This window comes from Rhinopithecus bieti, unplaced genomic scaffold, assembly GCF_001698545.2.
Source record: "Rhinopithecus bieti isolate Rb0 unplaced genomic scaffold, ASM169854v2 scaffold_7212, whole genome shotgun sequence".
NCBI classification, from domain to species: domain Eukaryota; kingdom Metazoa; phylum Chordata; class Mammalia; order Primates; family Cercopithecidae; genus Rhinopithecus; species Rhinopithecus bieti.
Window position 1 is genome coordinate 3,208,542 of NW_016806198.1, and position 18,449 is coordinate 3,226,990.

The 18,449-nt window shown below is 43.0% G+C and overlaps 1 protein-coding gene and 1 pseudogene across 2 annotated transcripts in view; one reads left to right on the forward strand and one right to left on the reverse strand.

Moving 5' to 3' along the window:
* Positions 1-10,789: 10,789 nt before the first annotated feature.
* Positions 10,790-18,449, forward strand: part of SRD5A3 (steroid 5 alpha-reductase 3) — a 43,591-nt gene continuing 35,931 nt past the window's right edge. The window contains exon 1 of one of the 2 annotated variants that reach the window (XM_017875108.1): positions 10,790-11,525. In XM_017875108.1, coding sequence (XP_017730597.1) covers positions 11,305-11,525 — 221 coding nt within the window. In that variant the 5' untranslated portion in view covers positions 10,790-11,304. The remainder of the gene's footprint in view (positions 11,526-18,449) is intronic. The other variant, XM_017875107.1, reaches the window with a different exon arrangement.
* LOC108531595 (rRNA-processing protein FCF1 homolog pseudogene) lies at positions 16,665-18,192 on the reverse strand (annotated as a pseudogene).

The window sequence follows — 18,449 nt, forward strand, 5'->3', positions numbered from 1 at the left end:
TACAGGCACATGCCACCAAGCCAGGCTAATTTTTTTTATTTTTAGTAGAGACAGGGTTTCACCATGTTGGCCAGGCTCTCTCAAACTCCTGACCTCAGGTGATCCACCCACCTTGGCCTCCCAAAGTTCTGGAATTACAGGTGTGAGCCACCACGCCCGTCTTTGCCTAAATCTAAATATTTGAGCTTAAGCCTAAAAAGAAGTGACATCTTTATTCTCTAGCTTTTTTATGACACTTCTCTCCACCCCCACCCACTGGGTTCCTGTCCCATGATCTTCCAACTCAAATAGGAAATATTAACAGCTGCAGGGAAAACGTCAGTTAACCACATTGTACCGCATTTTATTCCATTACATTTGAGAAGCAAAACTGGTAATATTCAGTGTTTAACTAAAGTGGGAAAAGAAGTCCAGGCTTTTGGTACATATGCTTCTTCGTGTGATCTTTTTCGTAGTTTCTCCTGGCAGTCATCTATTCTCTCCTGACAGAATAACGAACCCCTGCCCATGACGGTGGAAAACAAATAGGAATGAATTCTACGACCACTGTGATAACTGAAAAATGTGGGAAAATAGTGAAGCAGCATTGTTGTCAGGGGTAAATACCTGAGGTTCCTTGTCTTACACCAAGGGAATCAAGGATGCTGACTCATAAGAAGTGAGTTTAAGACCAGAGGTTTAATAGGCGAAGGAAGAAAAGAGAACAGCTGTTTCTCCTGCAGAGTAGAGTATCGGGGGAACCCACCCCCAATAGTTAACATGGGTTCTTTTCTATTTCCCTAAGTGTCAGGTGGTTTGAGAAATAAAGGGAAAGAGTACAAAAGAGAGAAATTTTAAAGCTGGGTGTCCAGGGAAGACATCACATGCCAGCAGGTTCTGTGATGCTCCCTGAGCCATAAAACCAGCAAGCTTTTATTAGTGATTTTCAAAAGGGGAGGGAGTGTACGAATAGAGTGTGGGTCACAGAGCTCACATGCTTCACAAGGTAACAAAATATCACAAAGCAATTGGAGGCAGGACAAGATCACAGGACCACAGGATGGGGCGAAATTAAAATTGCTAATGAAGTTTCGGGCTTGCATTGTCATTGATAACATCTTATCAGGAGACAGGGTTTGAAAGCAGACAACCTGTCTGACCAAAATTTATTAGGCGGGAATTTCCTCGTCCTAATAAGCCTGGGAGTGCTACAGGAGACCAGGACTTATTTCATCCCTTTGGCTTTGACCATAAAAGACAAGTCGCCTCCATTCATAGACCTACCCTCAGGAGCACATTATCTTTCTCAGGAATGTTCCTTGCTGAGAAAAAGAATTCAGTAATAGTTCTCCTATTTGCTTTTGAAAGAAGAGAAATATGACTCTGTTCTGTCTGGCTCACTAGCAGTCAGAGTTTAGAGTTATCTCCCTTGTTCCCTGAACATTGCTGTTATCCTGTTCTTTTCTCAAGGTGCCCAGATTTCATACTGTTCAAACACACATACTCTACAAACAATTTGTGCAGTTAACGCAATCATCACAGGGTCCCGAGGCAATATACATCCTCCTCAGCTTACGAAGATGACAGGATTAACAGATTAAAGACAGGCATAGGAAATCACAAGGGTATTGATTGGGGAAGTGATAAGTGTCCATGAAATCTTCACAATTTATGTTCAGAGATTTTAGTAAACACAGGCATAAGAAATTATAAAAGTATTAATTTGGGGAACTAATAAATGTCCATGAAATCTTCATAGTTTACGTTCTTCTGCCGCGGCTTCAGCTGGTCCCTCCATTCGGGGTCCCTGACTTCCTGCAACAGTAGAGTAAGAGAGGCGCCCAAGTGGATCTTCTGGTTTTGTAAAGAAATGCACCAGGTTTTATAGACATGCTTAAGGAGGCGGTGTGTGATTTACATACGGCCCAAAGATTGGTTGGACCAGAAGTTCTATTTGCATAGCATGGGAAGAAGCTGGCTACACCACCCTAATCTTTCATTTTGTAGGTGGGGTCTCTACCTGGCCGGAGCCATGTTATTTGTTCCTTATTGTACACATGGTTGGCAAAGAAAAGGGAGGAGGCTCACGCCTGTAATCCCAGCACTTTGGGAGGCCAAGGCAGGTGAATCACAAGGTCAGGAGTTCGAGACCAGTCTGGCCAATATGGTGAAACCTCGTCTCTACTAAAAATACAAAAATTAGCCAGGTGTGGTGGCGGGTGCCTGTAATCCCAGCTACTTGGGAGGCTGAAGCAGCAGAACCACTTAAGTCCGGAAGGCGGTGGTTGTAGTGAATTGAGATCACACCACTGCACTCCAGCCTGGCGACAGAGTGAGAAAAGAAAAAAAAAAAAAAACCATAGCTAACTGCTGCCTCAAACTCCTGGGCTTGAGTCACCTACTAGCCTCCCCAGAGTGTTGGGATTACAGGCAAGAGCCACGGTGCCTGGCCTTCTATGGTATCTTTTGATGAAGAGAGGATTTTAATTTTGATGTTGCAGAATGTTTGGATATTTTCTTCTAGTTGCTTTTCATATCTTGAATAAGAACACCTTCCTTACCATGAAGTCATGAAAATAGTCTCCAAGGCCAGGTGTGGTGGCTCACGCCTGTAATCTCAGCACTTTGGGAGGCTGAGGCGGGCGGATCACCTGAGGCGAGGAGTTCGAGACCAGCCTGGCCAACATGGTGAAACCCCGTCTCTACCAAAGATACAAAACTTAGCGAGTTGTGGTGGCTAGCGCCTGTAATCCCAGCTACTTGGAAGGCTGAGGCAGGAGAATCTCTTGAACCTGGGAGGTGGAGTTTGCAATGAGCCGAGACTGCACTGCTGCACTCCAGCCTGGATGACAAGAGCAAAACTCCATCCCAGAAAAAAAAAAAAAAAAACAGAAAATTGTCTATTGTCTCCTATACTACCTTCTAAAACATTTCATTTTACCTGTCACATAGGTCTTTAGCCCACCTAGAATTATTTTGATAAATGGAGTAAGGAAGTTGTCTCATTTCTTTCTATCTCTATCATCTCTATCTCCATCTCTATCTCTCAGAGTTTGCTGATTTGTCCTAGCCTCATTTATTGTAAAGTTCATCTTTCCCCACTGACACATCATGTAACCTCAAACATACACCCAGTGTTGACACATGTGGGTGTCTTTTTCTGGACTCTCCATTATGTTCCATTGTCTATTTGTCTGTTCCTGTTTCCTTTACCACACTCACATAATTATGCATAGTAGCACTCTGTATTAGACTTGATGTCTCATAGAGTAAGGCTTCTAACATTTTTCTTCACCTTCAAGAGTGCTTTGGCCACCTTGAGCCCTTCTCATTTTCATATAAACTTTAGAATCAGCTTAAGTTCCACAAAAGATTGGGGTTTGATTGGGATTATATTTATTACAAAAATCAGTTTAGGGAGAATTGTCATCTTAACCATATGAAGTCTTCCAACTTGTAGGCTTAATATACCTCTTCTGTTAAACACATTTTCTTTAATATCAGTAACATTTTATTATTTTATTTGAAGAAGTCTTATGTAGAAAGTAAAAAGTTTCCTCTTCAAAGTTTTCCTTCTTGTTAAAGAATAAATCATAGGTGTTAGAAATAATAGTTTCTTTTAAAGACTTTCTCCAAACCTCCTTGCTTTGTGCTAATAACTCTTTGTTAAGCCCTATCCTATGTAACTGTTGGACGTGCTCACAGACACATTCCAGCTCACAGCCTATGCCCCTTCCTTATCTGGAAATGTTATTGCTTCCTTAAACCTTTCGTAAACAACTTCGTTGTTCTTCCCTGCACTTAACTATTTAGGAAAATTTCAGGTTATTAATAAATCGGGTATCAGTTTAACATTGTGAGGTCCCACTCCAGTCAATGGATGCAGGACACAGAAGTAAGCATGACTCAAATGCGTAAGGGATAAATATGTCTGCTTTTCCTTTGTTCAAGGGTGCTCTTGCCATGGTTCCACCTGCGACTGAGCGCCCTTTCTGCAGAAAGTAAAGATGGCCTTGCTGAGGGATCTTTTGTCTCTGTGCTGACTTTTCTTCATGGCACCAATTATCTATTTCTAATAATTTTGGTATTTCTAACAATTTTGGTGGCAACTGTATGGGGATATATTCTCCTCCAGGGCATCTCTAGTCCTCTCTCATGAGGCCCCACGCTGCCTCTTGTGGTGGCCTCAGGGGTAAGGGGCTGAGACCCACCCAGTGTGATGAATAAACCCATACTGTCAGCAACACGGAAAGAAACTGGCCAGCAACCTGGGGTAAAGGATCCTCATATACCACGGTGACGACTCTGCACACAGACCAACGAAAGAGACGCCACGGGAGTCAATAAAGTACTTCCTTGGTGGTGAAATTCCAGAGGGCTGAATGTGTATGTGTGTGAATGATCACAGATGACCCTGCTTGCCGTGTTGTTTGTGTGGATAGTGACAAGTCCTGCTGCTGGCTGGAGTGAGTGGGTCCTCTCCGCGGTCCCCTAGTTACCTCATATGGCTTAGGGTGGATCCTGCCGTGGGATTTATACCGGCATGCCAACACTAAGAGGGGCCTAATTCTCCCTTGGGGGAGCAGCCAGAGAGGACAACATGAGTGGGAAGTGTGCAAGGGACCTTCTGAGGGGGAAAGGGAGGAAACAGGTCAACCTCCCAGGGCAGGCAAGGCAAGACATACATCCCTGGTTTGAGGGGTTGAGCCTTCCGGGGCAGGCAAGGCAAGACATCCCCTGGTTTAAGGGGTTGAACTTTCCAGGGCAGGCAAGGCAAGACATCCCTGGTTTGAGGGGTTGAGCTTTCTGCTAATTTCAGGAGACTGAATCTTACCGGGTACCCAACATGGGAAACGTTTCTAGTAAAATGAACACAGGGAGTAAAGCTGACTCAGGGAGAGGTGAAGGTGATCAGATTCCTTCTGGTAGTCCTTTAGGGCATATGTTAAAATATTAGAAGGGTAATGAAAGGCCCAAACACAAGAAAAAAAAGCTGCTATTCCAGCTTTACCCTCCTTAAGCAGCCATTCCACCTTGTTGTCAGTGTAATCAAGAGCGTAGCCTTGGTAATACCCTAATCAAAAATCCTTAACCCAGTAACCTGTGGATGGCCCAAATGCAGTCAATCTGTAGTGGCAACTGCTTTGTTGTAGGAAAGTAGAAAAATAACTTTTAGAGGAAACCAACCTCTTTGTGAGCACACCTCACCAGGTCAGAACTATCCTGTCAAAAAAAAAAAAAAAAAAAAAGCAAAAAGGTAGCTTGACTGACTCAAGAACCTTAAAGTACGGGGCTGTTCTCTTAGAAAAAGATGATTTAACATTAACCACTAATAATTCCCTTAACCCAGCAGGTTTTCTAAGAGGGGAAGATGGGGGTGCATCTAAATCTTAATTAATTACCATACAAAGGTCCGACCAGACCTAGAAGGAGCTTCAGGACAGGACAATAGATGGTTCCTCCTGGGTGATTGAGGGAAAAAGACAATGGGTATTCAGTAAGTAATAGGGAAACTCTTCTAGAAGTAGAGTTAGGAAAATTGCCTAATAGTTGGTGAGTTGTTTGCACTTAGCCAAGCCTTAAAATACTTACAGAATCAGGAAGGAGTCATCTATACCAATTCTAAGTTAATTTGGACTAAACAAGGTCTTATTAATAGCAAAGGATAACTGAAATCCCAAACTTACAAGGTTTTCAACAAAAGTAAAGTTTCCTAAAAGTTAAAAGTATCACATGCATTATCCTAACTTCTAATCGTGTGGCCTTAGGCAGTCTAGTCCACAGACATGAAGGAAGTTCGCTTTGGAAAAGAATGGTTATCATCTTAGAGATTTGTTTTAAAGGTTTAAGCAAGCTTTGAAACATTAATTATAAAGGAAACTGTGTGTAAACATTGGCTAAAGTTAAAGGGGTATCATCCAGTTTTTCTGTGAACTGGACATTAAAATAAAAGCACAATAGGTTTTCTTAAAGCACTAACCTGCTCTTTAACAACAATTATAAAAGGTTAAAAGAGTCTATAAAATCTTACCTTATGGTCAGACATTAAAATTGGATAAATATGTCTACAAGGCTTTGTTAAAATTAAGTGTAACATTAATAACACACTAATGTAAAGGTAAAATTCAGTTTTTGGTTTAAAACCATACAGGAAGCATTGTCAAATATAAAATGGTGTTTGGCTTTCTTTGGTCTAAAAACTAATAAAATAGGTGCTAAAGAAATTTCTCAGCAAGAAGGCACTAAGGACTATAAAGTCCACTGCTGATGTCCCCATATTTAAAACAAAAGACCAATTTCTTGGAAATTATATACTTGGTTTACCTTCAACCTTCTCTTCCCTTAAAACAAAAGGTCTTTTAGCACAGGTACCGCCCTTGGAGTTTCCAGCACCACCCTGGGGATCACGTCCTCATCAAAACGTAGAAAGAAGGGAAAATCAAGCAAGCCTGGGAAGGACCCTACCTTGTGCTGCTAACCACCAAGACGGCTGCTCCTACAGCAGAAAGGGGATGGACACATCACACCCAAGTCAAGCAAACGCCATTATCATAAGAATCATGGGCCATTGTTCCTGGATCAAGCCCTACCAAATAAAAGCTAAGAAAAGCTTAGTCTATCTATTCCTTTCCTAACCCGGTTCCTACATCCATTACTATTCCTACCACTAGCAACTCTAACCCCACTTTAGAGCATTTCTGTGGTCTAGGAGCAGAGGTCACTGGAAAGGATCCTATAGGCTTCTTTAAGATGCGCTTTGTTCTCCCTCCTCCACCTCCTACAACTGCCACTTTCCCAAACCTATGAAATCAAACTATGCCTTGCTTCATGCCAAATGACAAAAGTAAGGTCTCAGTAGTAGAAAGAGGAGACCTAAGGTAAACCATAGCCATTGAAACAGGGTATAAAGATGTAAATGCCTGGTTAAAATGGATTAAATATTCCTTTCACACTTCAAAGAAAAGCAACTGTTAGGCTTGTGCACACGGTAGGTCAAAGGCCCAGGTTGTTCCCTTTCCACTGGGGTGGTCCTCAAATCAAGCGGACATGGAGTGCATGACAGCTCTTTTTCAAGATTCCACTGCCTGGAATAACAAATTGTACCAAGCTCTTTCCCCGTTATTTCCTGAAGCTCAACACCCTGTGGGTCAGCCCCTGAGGGCCATCCAGTCTCCATCTTCCAAAACCAACTTTACCTTGTGTCTCTAATGACAAGAGGAAAATTTTGGCATTCCTTGGAGACTTAACAGGATGCAGTGAAGTCAGGCACTTCCAAGAGCTGATCCATCAGTCCGCCCTTACTCATCGCTGAGTGGATGTATGGTGGTATTATGGAGGACCTTTACTGGACACTCTGCCAAATAACTAGAGCAGTACTTACACTTTAGTTCAATTGGCTATCCCTTGTACCTTGACATTTCATCAACAGAAAAAGAAAAAAACTGTAGCCTCAATTCTTATCTCTTTAACAACTATAATAAGTGTACTCTACTCCTTCATCTTAAGTATTATGTTGTACCACACATCCAAGAGTTAAAACAACTAAGCCAAGACATGTTAATCAAGTTTGAAGAGGAAAACTAAAAGAGGAGGGATTGTAGAAAGTAAAAAGTTTCCTCTTCAAAGATTTCCTTCTTTTTAAAGAATAAATCATAAGTGTTAGAAATAATAGTTTCTTTTAAAGACTAACTTTCTTCAAGCCTCCTTGCTTTGTGCTAATAACTCTTCGTTAAGTCCTATCCTATGTAACTGTTGGACGTGCTCACAGGCAGGTTCCACCTCACAGCCTATGCCCCTTCCTTATTTGGAAACGTTATTGCTTCCTTACACCTTTCGTAAGCAACTTCTTTGTTCTTCCCTGCATTTACCTATTCAGAAAAGTTTCAGGTTATTAGCAAATCAGGTATCAATTTAAGATTATGAGGTTCCAGCCTGACGAACATGGAGAAACCCCATCTCTACTAAAAACACACAATTAGCCAGGCATCGTGGCACATGCCTGTAATCCCAGTTACTAGGGAGGCTGAGGCAGGAGTATTGCTTGAACCTGGGAGGCGGAGGTTGCAGTGAGCCGAGATCGTGCCATTGCACTCCAGCCCGGACAACAAGAGGCAAACTCTGTCCTAAAAAAAAAAAAAGATTGTGAGGTCCCACTCCAGCCAACGGATGCAGGACACAGCAGTAAGGATAACGCAAATGCATAAGGGATAAATACTTATGTCTCATTTTCCTTTGTTCAAGGGTGCTCTCGCCATGGTTCCATCTGCGGCTGAGCGCCCTTTCTGCAGAAGGTAAAGACGGCCTTGCTGAGGGATCTTTTGTCTCTGTGCCGACTTTTCTTTGTCGCACCAATGATCTATTTCTAATAATTTTGGGATTTCTAACATCTTTTATATCCTTATTAGATTTATTCCTAGACATATATTTTATGCCATTGTGAATTGTATCTTTGAAACATACAATATATTGTTTGTTGCTGAGAAATAAAAATGTACAATTTCCTGTTTGTTACTGGGAAATAGAAATCATATTTATGAACAGATTTTTATCTCCAGCAACCTCCCCAAACTCTCCTGCTAGTTCTGATACCTTATCTGTGCATGCCATTGGAGTTTCTATTATTGGAGTTTCATATAATCGTCAAATAATGCCAGCGTTATTTCTTACTTAGTAGTCCTTATATGTTTTCTTTCTTTTTCTGATGTATTGAGATGGCTAGTGACCTAAAGCACTGACTCTAAGGGTGATGGAATTTAGATTCATATTTTGAAGGTAGAGCCAACAGGATTTGCTGACTGACTGTATTTAGGCTATGAGAGAAAGGAATCAAGGCTGAGTTCAAGGTTTTTCCCCTGAGCAACTGGAAAAATGGCTTTGCCATTTACTGCAGGCAAGACCAGTAGTTTGTTGAACATATAGTGCAGTTAATTAAATGAAGAAAAAAATGCTCACTGATATTTATTAGCAATGATCTTTCTAACAGATGTTAGCCTGGTATTCCACTTTCGAACTAACTCACTCCAGTCAGGATTTACATTTACAAATACTCCCCGGAGGGTGTAGCTTATGGCTTTCTGTTCAGCCACTGCCATCTACAGGGGGCTTCTCTGAATATAAACTGTGCATGCTGATTATAATCTAAAAAATATCCAGGCAGGGTGGCTTATGCCTGTAATCCCAGCACTTTGGGAGGCCGAGGCGGGCCGATCACCTGAGGTCGGGAGTTCGAGACCAGCCTGACCAACATGGAGAAGCCCCGTCTCTACTAAAAATACAAAATTAGCCTAGTCTCGTGGCACATGCCTGTAATCCCAGCTACTCGGGAGGCTGAGGCAGGAGAATAGCTTGAACCCAGGAGGCGGAGATTGCGGTGAGCCAAGATCGTGCCATTGCACTCCAGACCGGGCAACAAGAGTGAAACTCCATCTCAAAAAAAAAAAAAATCTAAAAAATATATGGGATAATTTTCCCCTCCAGCCTCCTCCTCAACCCTTCCTGTTTCCACAACACACATACTCTCTCTCACACACACACACACACACACTCCTATCTTGTTTTCAATCCTCCCCCCCAGGTCAGACAACTGTAAGAGAAACTCCTACCTACGAAACCGAGTCCCTGCAATGCATTTACAAATAGCTTCTCTGAAAAGAAAGAGATCATGGAAAAGCCAGCTGTATTTCCAGGGAGTTAACCTAAGAACAATAAAGAAACAGCGAAGTGGTGCCAGGTTCATGCTTGTAATCCCAGCACCTTGGGAGGCTGAGGCAGACGGATCACGGGGTCAGGAGATCGAGACCATCCTGGCTAACACAGTGAACCCCGTCTCTAGTAAAAATACAAAAAAAAAAAAAAAAAAAAAAAAAAAAAATTAGCCGGGTGTGATGGCAGGTGCCTGTAGTCCCAGCTACTCGGGAGGCTGAGGCAGGAGAATGGTGTGAACCTGGGAGGCAGAGCTTGCAGTGAGCAGAGATCAGGCCACTGCACTCCAGCCTGGGTGACAGAGCTAGACTCCGTCTCAAAAAAAAAAAAAAAGGAAAGAAACAGCGAAAGGGTGACTCCTGCAAAAGAGATCCAGGATCACTCAAGAAGGCCTCATTGTCCTAGCTAGAATACCAATTTGACCATTCTTTATCACTTGGCTGTCAAAGGATTGGTAAAGCCTTAGGTGTTGTTGCACAAAGAAGCAAAATTCTAAAAGCTTGCTCATTTAACAATCCAAAGTCCCACTAACCTACCTACCCTGATGTTTATTCAACACACACATCAGGTATCTCATTGGGGTAAGGGTGATGAGTTGGCTACCTCTCCCCTCTCCCACTTCTCACCCACCACCCAGTCTCAAAAACGTAAGCTCCAAATAGGCAGTGACAATTGTCTTGTAAACCCCTCTGTCCTCAGTATCCAAAATGATGCTTGTCATACAGTAGGCATACAATATTTCAGAATTAACATTTTAAAGGCTTTTAAATACTTAAAAGAGCTAGATTTTCACTTACAGTAAATAAAATCAGTGTTGTTTAAAATCAGTGAGTCAATAAATAGCATTGCCACTACCTGAGATAAATGTTACAGGAAACAGCTGATGGAATTTAAAAACTTTGCTTCTAAGGATTGAAACCCTATTGGGAAGCGATTGCTGTTTTTTAAACACACTTTTACCACTATTTTTATTATTACGTGCAATTACTTGTCTACATGTTTACATTATACACATATGCAACACATTTCCAACTTCTTAACACGATTATTCATTTTTGTGTGTGATCTGCCTTATCCATATATACAAACATTCATATTAATACAGTTGTTTGCAATCATAGCTATGTATTTTTACAGTTGGTTCTTTTTTTCACTTCACATACTGTTTCCTAAACAGCTTTCCGTGTTTCTACACTCGTCATAATAATTCTCAATGACTGCATGATATTCTAACATGTTAGTGTAGCACAATTTAGCTAAATAAAGTGGAACATGTAAGGTTTCCATTTTTTGCCTTGGAGATAATGCTGATAAGACTGGCAGACACGTGGTCTCATCTGTTTTGCGTCTTTACTTCTGATTAATCATATTCTGGAACTCCATCTAAGCATCTCCATACCCAGATTAGGGACTGCGAGCGACCAGCCTACGCCAGCACAACCGGGACCAAGGACCTCCGCGGCTGAGCGGCGAGTCCGGGAGGGGCTCTGCGCGTCCCCGCCCCGTGCCGCGTCACCGACGTCCCGCTAGGCTGAGACCTGCGCGCGGCGCGCTAGTGGCCGCTTTTCCGCGGACAAGCGGGCGGTGGGGGCGCCAGCAGCTTGGAAGGCGGGCACGCGGACCATGGCTCCCTGGGCGGAGGCCGAGCTCTCGGCGCTGAACCCGCTGCGCGCGGTGTGGCTCACGCTGACCGCCGCCTTCCTGCTCACCCTACTGCTGCAGCTCCTGCCGCCTGGCCTGCTCCCGGGCTGCGCGATCTTTCAGGACCTGATACGCTATGGGAAAACGAAGTGTGGGGAGCCGCCGCGCCCCGCCGCCTGCCGCGCCTTTGATGTCCCCAAGAGGTAACCGAGCCGCGGTGGCCCAGGCGCGGAGAGTTCAGGGCGCCCGGCTCGCGGGCAGCCAGCAGGGGGCAGCAGAGGCGGCATCTGGCCTATGAGGCCCCGGCGGGTTCCCGGGCGCAGCACGGCGCTCCCTCCGCCTGACCCCGGCCATGCCCGGACTGCTGCGTGGCTCGGGGGAGCAGTGCCCAGGTGTCCGTGGACGCCGAGGGAGAACGGAGCCGCTTGCACTCGGCTGGAGGAATGTGAACTGGTAGCCGCACGGAGCCTTTCCCTGTGGGAAATGGCAACGCATCCGAATTTAGGCCTGGTCATCCGAATTTAGGCGGCAAAATGAAGTCCCCCTTGCCCCAAATTCTCCTCTTGCCCGTCCCCTGCACTCCAGTGGCTCGTACTCTAACTTGAGGTCACCGGAATCATTTGTGGAAATGAAGTCAGGCTGGCTCTTTGGCCTCGGCTTCCCCCATTTCTCTCCCCAACCCTCGCAGTGGGAACAAAGGACTGAGTCGCCCTAGCCCGCACCTAGGCAGGTGCCCCTGGGGAAGGTGATCCAAGGTGCACGTCATAGACAGGCCCGTCCCGAAGCTCCATCTGACTTTCGAAAGATTCTGTAACCCAGTTCAGCGAAAGATTAATCGTCAGGGTTTGAATAGAATCAGAGATTGTGAGACCTGTTATAATTTTCTTCTCCTTTTTCCACTTTAAATTCAGGACACAGCTGGAAAGAGTTGGCCAAATACTATTCGAGGTGGTAGAAATAGAACAGTGCCTCTTAAGATGCATCTTAGGCCGGGCGCAGTGGCTCCCGCCTATAATCCCAGCACTTTAGGAGGCCGAGGCAGGCGTATCGCTTGAGCTCAGGAGTTCGAGACCAGGCTGGGAAATATAGTGCGACTCCGTCTCTCCTGAAAATATAAAAAATTGGCAGGGCGTGGTGTCGTGTGCCTGTAGTGCCAGCTACTTGGAATGAAGGCAGGAAGATCATTTGAGATCAGGCGTTAGAGACTGCAGTGAGCTATAATCATGCCACTGTACTCTAGCCTGGATAACAGAGAAAGACCTTGTATTAAAAAAAAAATTTTTTTTTTAAAGTTTAAAAACATCTGGGTTATCACTTGAAACACTCATAGGCAGTGCCCCAGGTCCGCAGGCAACAAAGGGACAAGTATAACTTGGCTTCTAAAACTTGGATAATCTGTGAGTTTTGACTGTCAGAGAAAGATGTGTCAGGTGTTAACACAGAGAAGGGAGAACTAGGTCATTCTGAGGCACCCTAAAGGGAAGAAGTAGAAGTACATGAAACAAACTGATCAAACCTCCTGTTTCCTAGAGGCTCTCTTTAAGCAAAAAATTGCCTGTTACCCCATTTGTAATCAGGGTTAAGTCCTTTTAACTTCGCAGCAATTTATTTTCTGAGTTTTGAGAAAGGTACTAGTGTACTTGGATTAAATGGCACGTGTAAAATCATCCCCTGAACTTGCATACACACCAGCTGTTGCAACTCAAGTCTGTTATTATATGACAGTCAAGAAAGAGACTTGGTGCCTTTTCCTTATTCATTACTGTAACAATTGGTACTCTTTGGACTTCCTGTAATTTCTACTGTATTGTGAAACAATTTACACCTTTTTCTTCTTCCAGAATTCTACAGTAGAACCTCCCATAGTGTTCAAGTGCCCTTTTTTCCCTCTCTCTCTAAATTTAAACAGACGTTTCTTTTAGTACTGGAGAAGGTACAAAACATCCAGACCAGTAATGAAAGGCATTTTTATTGCAACAAAAAAAAGATAACTTGCATCAAAACTGGCAGTGTCTCCAAAAAATTAATACATGTAGTACTCTCTTTTCAAATTTTGTACCCCTGTTTATATGAAAAAGGGAGATAGACTTGGGTGAAGGTAAGAGTTTATGGCCTCTTTTTTATATGTCTCTGTATTTTCCAAAGAGTCTTCATTGACAAGATGCTTATCACTTTTATCATTTTAAAAAAATGTGTTAATGGCTAAGGAGCATGTAAGAGAGATTTTACTGGTTTATTAATAGTAACCACCATTGACTAAGTGCTTACGTATATGATTATGTGATGACTACTAAGGAGTACATGCTTTTCCTCATTTAATCCTCACAGTAGACCTGTGAGGGAGATGTTATTGTCATTATTCCCATTTACACATGTGCAAACTCAAACTTAGAAGATAGCACTTGTGCAGTGATACTAGTACTAGCAAGGGTGGTACCTGAACCCTGCCTGTTGGAATTTAAATCCCAAGCTCTTATGCTCTGGTATACTTCATGGGAAATATCTTGTACCATGTGAAGCTCAATCTGTGTGAAAGATCAAGTAGGAATGGATTTATCCCAGATGGTAGCATTTAGTAAATATCTTGGTTAATCCAAATTTAAAATCATTTGGTAACGTTAACCTTGATACTTATATTTGAATATTTTTCCTGTGCAAAATCTAGTAGTACTCTTTTTTTTTGAGATGGAGTCTTGCTGTCACCCAGGCTGGAATGTAGTGGCTTGATCTTGGCTCACTGCAACCTCTGCCTCCTGGGTTCAAGCAATTCTCCTCCCTCAGCCTCCTGAGTACCTGGGACTAGAGGTGCACACCACCATGCCCAGCTAATTTTTGTATTTTTTAGTAGAATGGGGTTTCGACATTTTGGCCAGGCTGGTCTTGAACTCATGACCTCAAGTGATCCACCTGCCTTGGCCTCCCAAAGTGCTGGGATTACAGGCATTAGCCATTGCACCTGGCCCTCTAGCAGTACTCTTAAAAATGAAAAGAAGTTCATAATTGCTATAGTTAAAAATAGGCAGTTGTAAATCACATTTCTGCAAATAAGGCAGTATGTAGGTAATTTTGTTTGGAATTGTTTTTTTCTTTCCTAAGGAGGCAAGAATAAAACCTAAAATCGGTTCTTGGAATGTTTGTTTCCATGACTCCTGTCTGGTAGATTTTTTTTTTTTTTTAATTAAGGGGATGGTTGCTTTTTTTTGTTTTCCTTTTGGTTCCTAGAGTTTTGATTTCCCAGAAAGTCTAAATAAACAGGCAACCTTGAACATGTATCATGATGCTTTGGGTTGCATAGTGAATGTAGAAGAACTTCGTAAATTTCAAAATGATTCCAAATGGTATCGAAGCTTTGCAATTGAATTAGGCTCTAGAGGCAAAAAGAGCTGCCCAGACTTTCCCCACTGGAATCCAGGGAGCATTTACTGGAGGTTCAGAGGATCTGTGGATAGAATTCAGGGCAAACTTGGGTTGGAAGAAAGTTATGTCTTTATTTTCACTAACCTCTAGCTGAAATTTAGCATTGCCTTAATTATGAATATAATCTACAAACCACAGTAGAATTAGCAGTACCTGCAACTCTGTGATAGTTTTTTATGTTACATTAAGAATATTGATGATACCTCAAAATATTACTGTTTTCATCGCTATGAGAACACTACAGTCTTTCACCACTAGATCTTGTTATTAGACACATTAAGAAGTATACATATTACAGGCCGGGTGCGGTGGCTCACGCCTGTAATCCCAGCACTTTGGGAGGCTGAGGCGGGTGGATCACCTGAGGTTGGGAGTTCGAGACCAGCCTGGCCGAAATGGTGAAACCCCATCTCTACTAAAAATACAAAAATTAGCAGGCATGGTGGTGAGCACCGGTAATTCCAGCTACTCGGGAGGCTGAGGTAGGAGAATAGCTTGAACCTGGGAGGTGTAGGTTGAAGTGAGCCAAGATTGCGCCACTGCACTCCAGCCTGGGCAACAAGATTAAAACTCTGTCTGAAAAAGAAAGAAATATACGTATTACTATATTGCAAATTTGTTTTTTAGTAGTTGCATTACTTGTATGTCACTATAATTGGTTTCCTTTGTAAGCCCGCTGCATTTTACATTATGCTTGTATAATTTTTTTTGTAAATTGACAATTTATCATCGTATAAATTTATAGGTTACAAAGTGATGTCATAAATTGTGGATGAGATGTGGAATAATTAAATCAAGCTAGTTAACATATCCAGTACTTCAGATACACTTCTGTGATGAGAACATCAATTTTGAAATGTATAATACTCCATTATTAAGTATGCAACACACTGTACAATATAACTCAAAAAAGGCATAAAACATATTTTTCCTGTCTAAGATTTTATACCTTTTGACTATCATTCTTTTTTTTTTTTTTTTTTGAGACAGTCTTACTCTGTCATCCAGGCTGGAATGCCGTGGCCCAGTCTCCGCTCACTGCAACCTCCACCTCCTGGGTTCAAGAGATTCTTCTGCCTCAGCACCCCCAGTAGCTGGGATTACAGGCATGTGACACCACACCTGGCTAATTTTTTTTGTATTTTTAGTAGAGATGGGGTTTTGCCATGTTGTCCAAGCTGGCCTGGAACTCCTGACCTCAGATGATCTGCCCACTTTGGCCTCCCAAAGTGCTGGGATTATAGGCGTGAGTCACTGTGTGCCTGGCCTAAATTTTCTTTTTTTTTTTCTTTTTTTTTTTTTTTTTGAGACAGGGTTTCACTCTTGTTGCCCAGGCCGGAGTGCAATGGCGCAATATCGGCTCACTGCAACATCTACCTCCCGAGTTCAAGCGATTCTGCTGCCTAAGCCCCCCAGCAGCCGGGAACACAGGTACGCACCACCATGCACAGACATTTTTGCATTTTTAGCAGACATGGGGTTTCACCATGTTGGCCAACTGGTCTTGAACTCCTGACCTCAGAAGATCCACCTACCCACCTCGGCCTCCCAAAGCGCCGGGACCACAGGCGTGAGCCACTGTGCCCAGCCTGGCCTAACATTTTTATGAGACAAAATATCAGTTTCAAAACAGCATCAAAAAGTGAGCAGGCCAAGCACGGTGGCTCACACCTGCAATCCCAGCACCCTGGGAGGCCGAGGCATATTTTTCTGTGCTAAAATACATATTTGTCTCTACTAAAATACCAAAATAAAAAAAAAAAAAAAATTAGCTGGCCACTCAGGGGGCCCCTGCAGGCCCAGGACAATCGCCCAAAACCTGCGAGCGCAGAGCGCCTGCAGTGCCAGCCAGCCTGCGGGCGGCAACAGGCTTTTTCATCTCTAAAAAAAAAAAAAAAAAAAAAAAAAAAAAAAAAAGCCAGGAGTGAGCATGTTTAACCATCCTCAGCTCATAATAGAGCAAATAGGTCAACAGAATAATAATTCACGCTCTTGCATGTGTAATGAACTGGCAATAAGAAAAAGTTCGTTGAAGAAAGGCAGAGGAACTGTGCCTTATAAGAATTGGAATCGAGGGGCTCCATAATCATCTGGCATTCATTCAATGTTGTATCTATGGTTAGAAATGTACATGATACGAACTCCAGGAACCTTAGGGATTCTTCTTTAAAGGTCCCGGTCAACTGTGGCCACAATATAACACTTATGCTGAGTTACTCTCTGTACTAAGCAGTCATCTGCATAGGTTCCTTTGTGTGTACATGGTAATCCTTCACATCTTGGATCCTTGGTGATTCTTAGTGTCACTTGATACTTCTGCTCTAATTTCTCAATTTCAGGCATTATATAATCAGTTATACAAGGAATACACTTGGCATACAGACAGTCCATCATGGACTGCACTAAGTCCAGTTCGGCTTTTGTGGAAAAGTTGACAAAGGTTGGTATCAATGAGGATGTGGTAAGGTGGGCCCAGCTGTGTATTATATTGGAAAAATAAGCAGGTAGGGTGTTGGGGAATTTCTCTTTCCTTCAACACACTGGGATCCTTCTTTTCTTTCTTTTTAGGTTTTAATCTATCCTTTTCTTTAAGCCTCTGATCTCCGAGACTAAGCATTCGCTTCATGGTTGGATATTTCCTTGTTTTCTTTTGCTTCCCCATGGTCATGCCACACTCCTGTGCTTGTATAATATTTTGAGAAGGGCTGTAGCCTTCCCCAAACTGTCAAAGGGGTCCATGATGGAGAAATGGTGAGAACCCCTGCTCTAGACTGTAAACTTTTCATGCGTTTATATTTGTCTTTTTTGCTACCATATCCCTAGCTTAACGCCTGACTGGTAATAAGGACCTTGGTCAATGTGTTTTGAATGAATGACAAAAAGTGGTTTGAGGTTTAATTAGTTTGCTGATTAGCTGGATGCCTACTCTGAGAGTAACTTCAGAAGAGGTGCTTACCTTCTCTCATTCATTTATTTAACCAGTGTTTATGGATACCTACTGTGTGCCAGGAATCATTCTAGGCTCCTTAGAGCTTATCTTCTAGGAAGGCAGACAGTAACATGTCAATAAATATTGTAAAACCAGCCAGATAATTTCAGATGACTATAAGTGCTTTAGAGGAAATCCAGCAGGGTTATTTGATCATGAGCAAGACTGGAGTGGGCATGAGTGACAACATAGAAGGATGGATGGGGTTGGGGAGACAGCAGCTTGCCAGGGCCTTGCAACCTATGCTGGAGTTTGGATGTTATTCTGAGTGAGTGGAAGCTACTGAGGGCTTTGTGTGGGAGGGGGAGGCATTGCATTGTGTGATTTATGTTTTAAAGGATGATTGGCCATCATGTGGAAAAGACTGGGTAAGAGGCTACTGTGGTGGTCCAGGCAAGAGATGGTGATGGTGTGCATTAGAGTATTAGCATAATAGTGAGAGGTGAAGCCAGCTGGACTTCCTGAGCCACATGGGAACTTGGAGAACTTTTCTGTCTAGCTAAAGGTTTGTAAAGGCACCAATCAGCGCTCTGTAAAAATGCACCCATCAGCGCTCTGTGTCTAGCTAAAGGTTTGTAAAGGCAGCAATCAGCACTCTGTAAAAACGGACCAATCAGCATTCTGTAAAATGGACCAATCAGCACTCTGTAAGATGGACCAATCAGTACTCTGTATAATGGGCCAATCAGCAGAATGTGGGTGGGGCCAATTAAGGGAATAA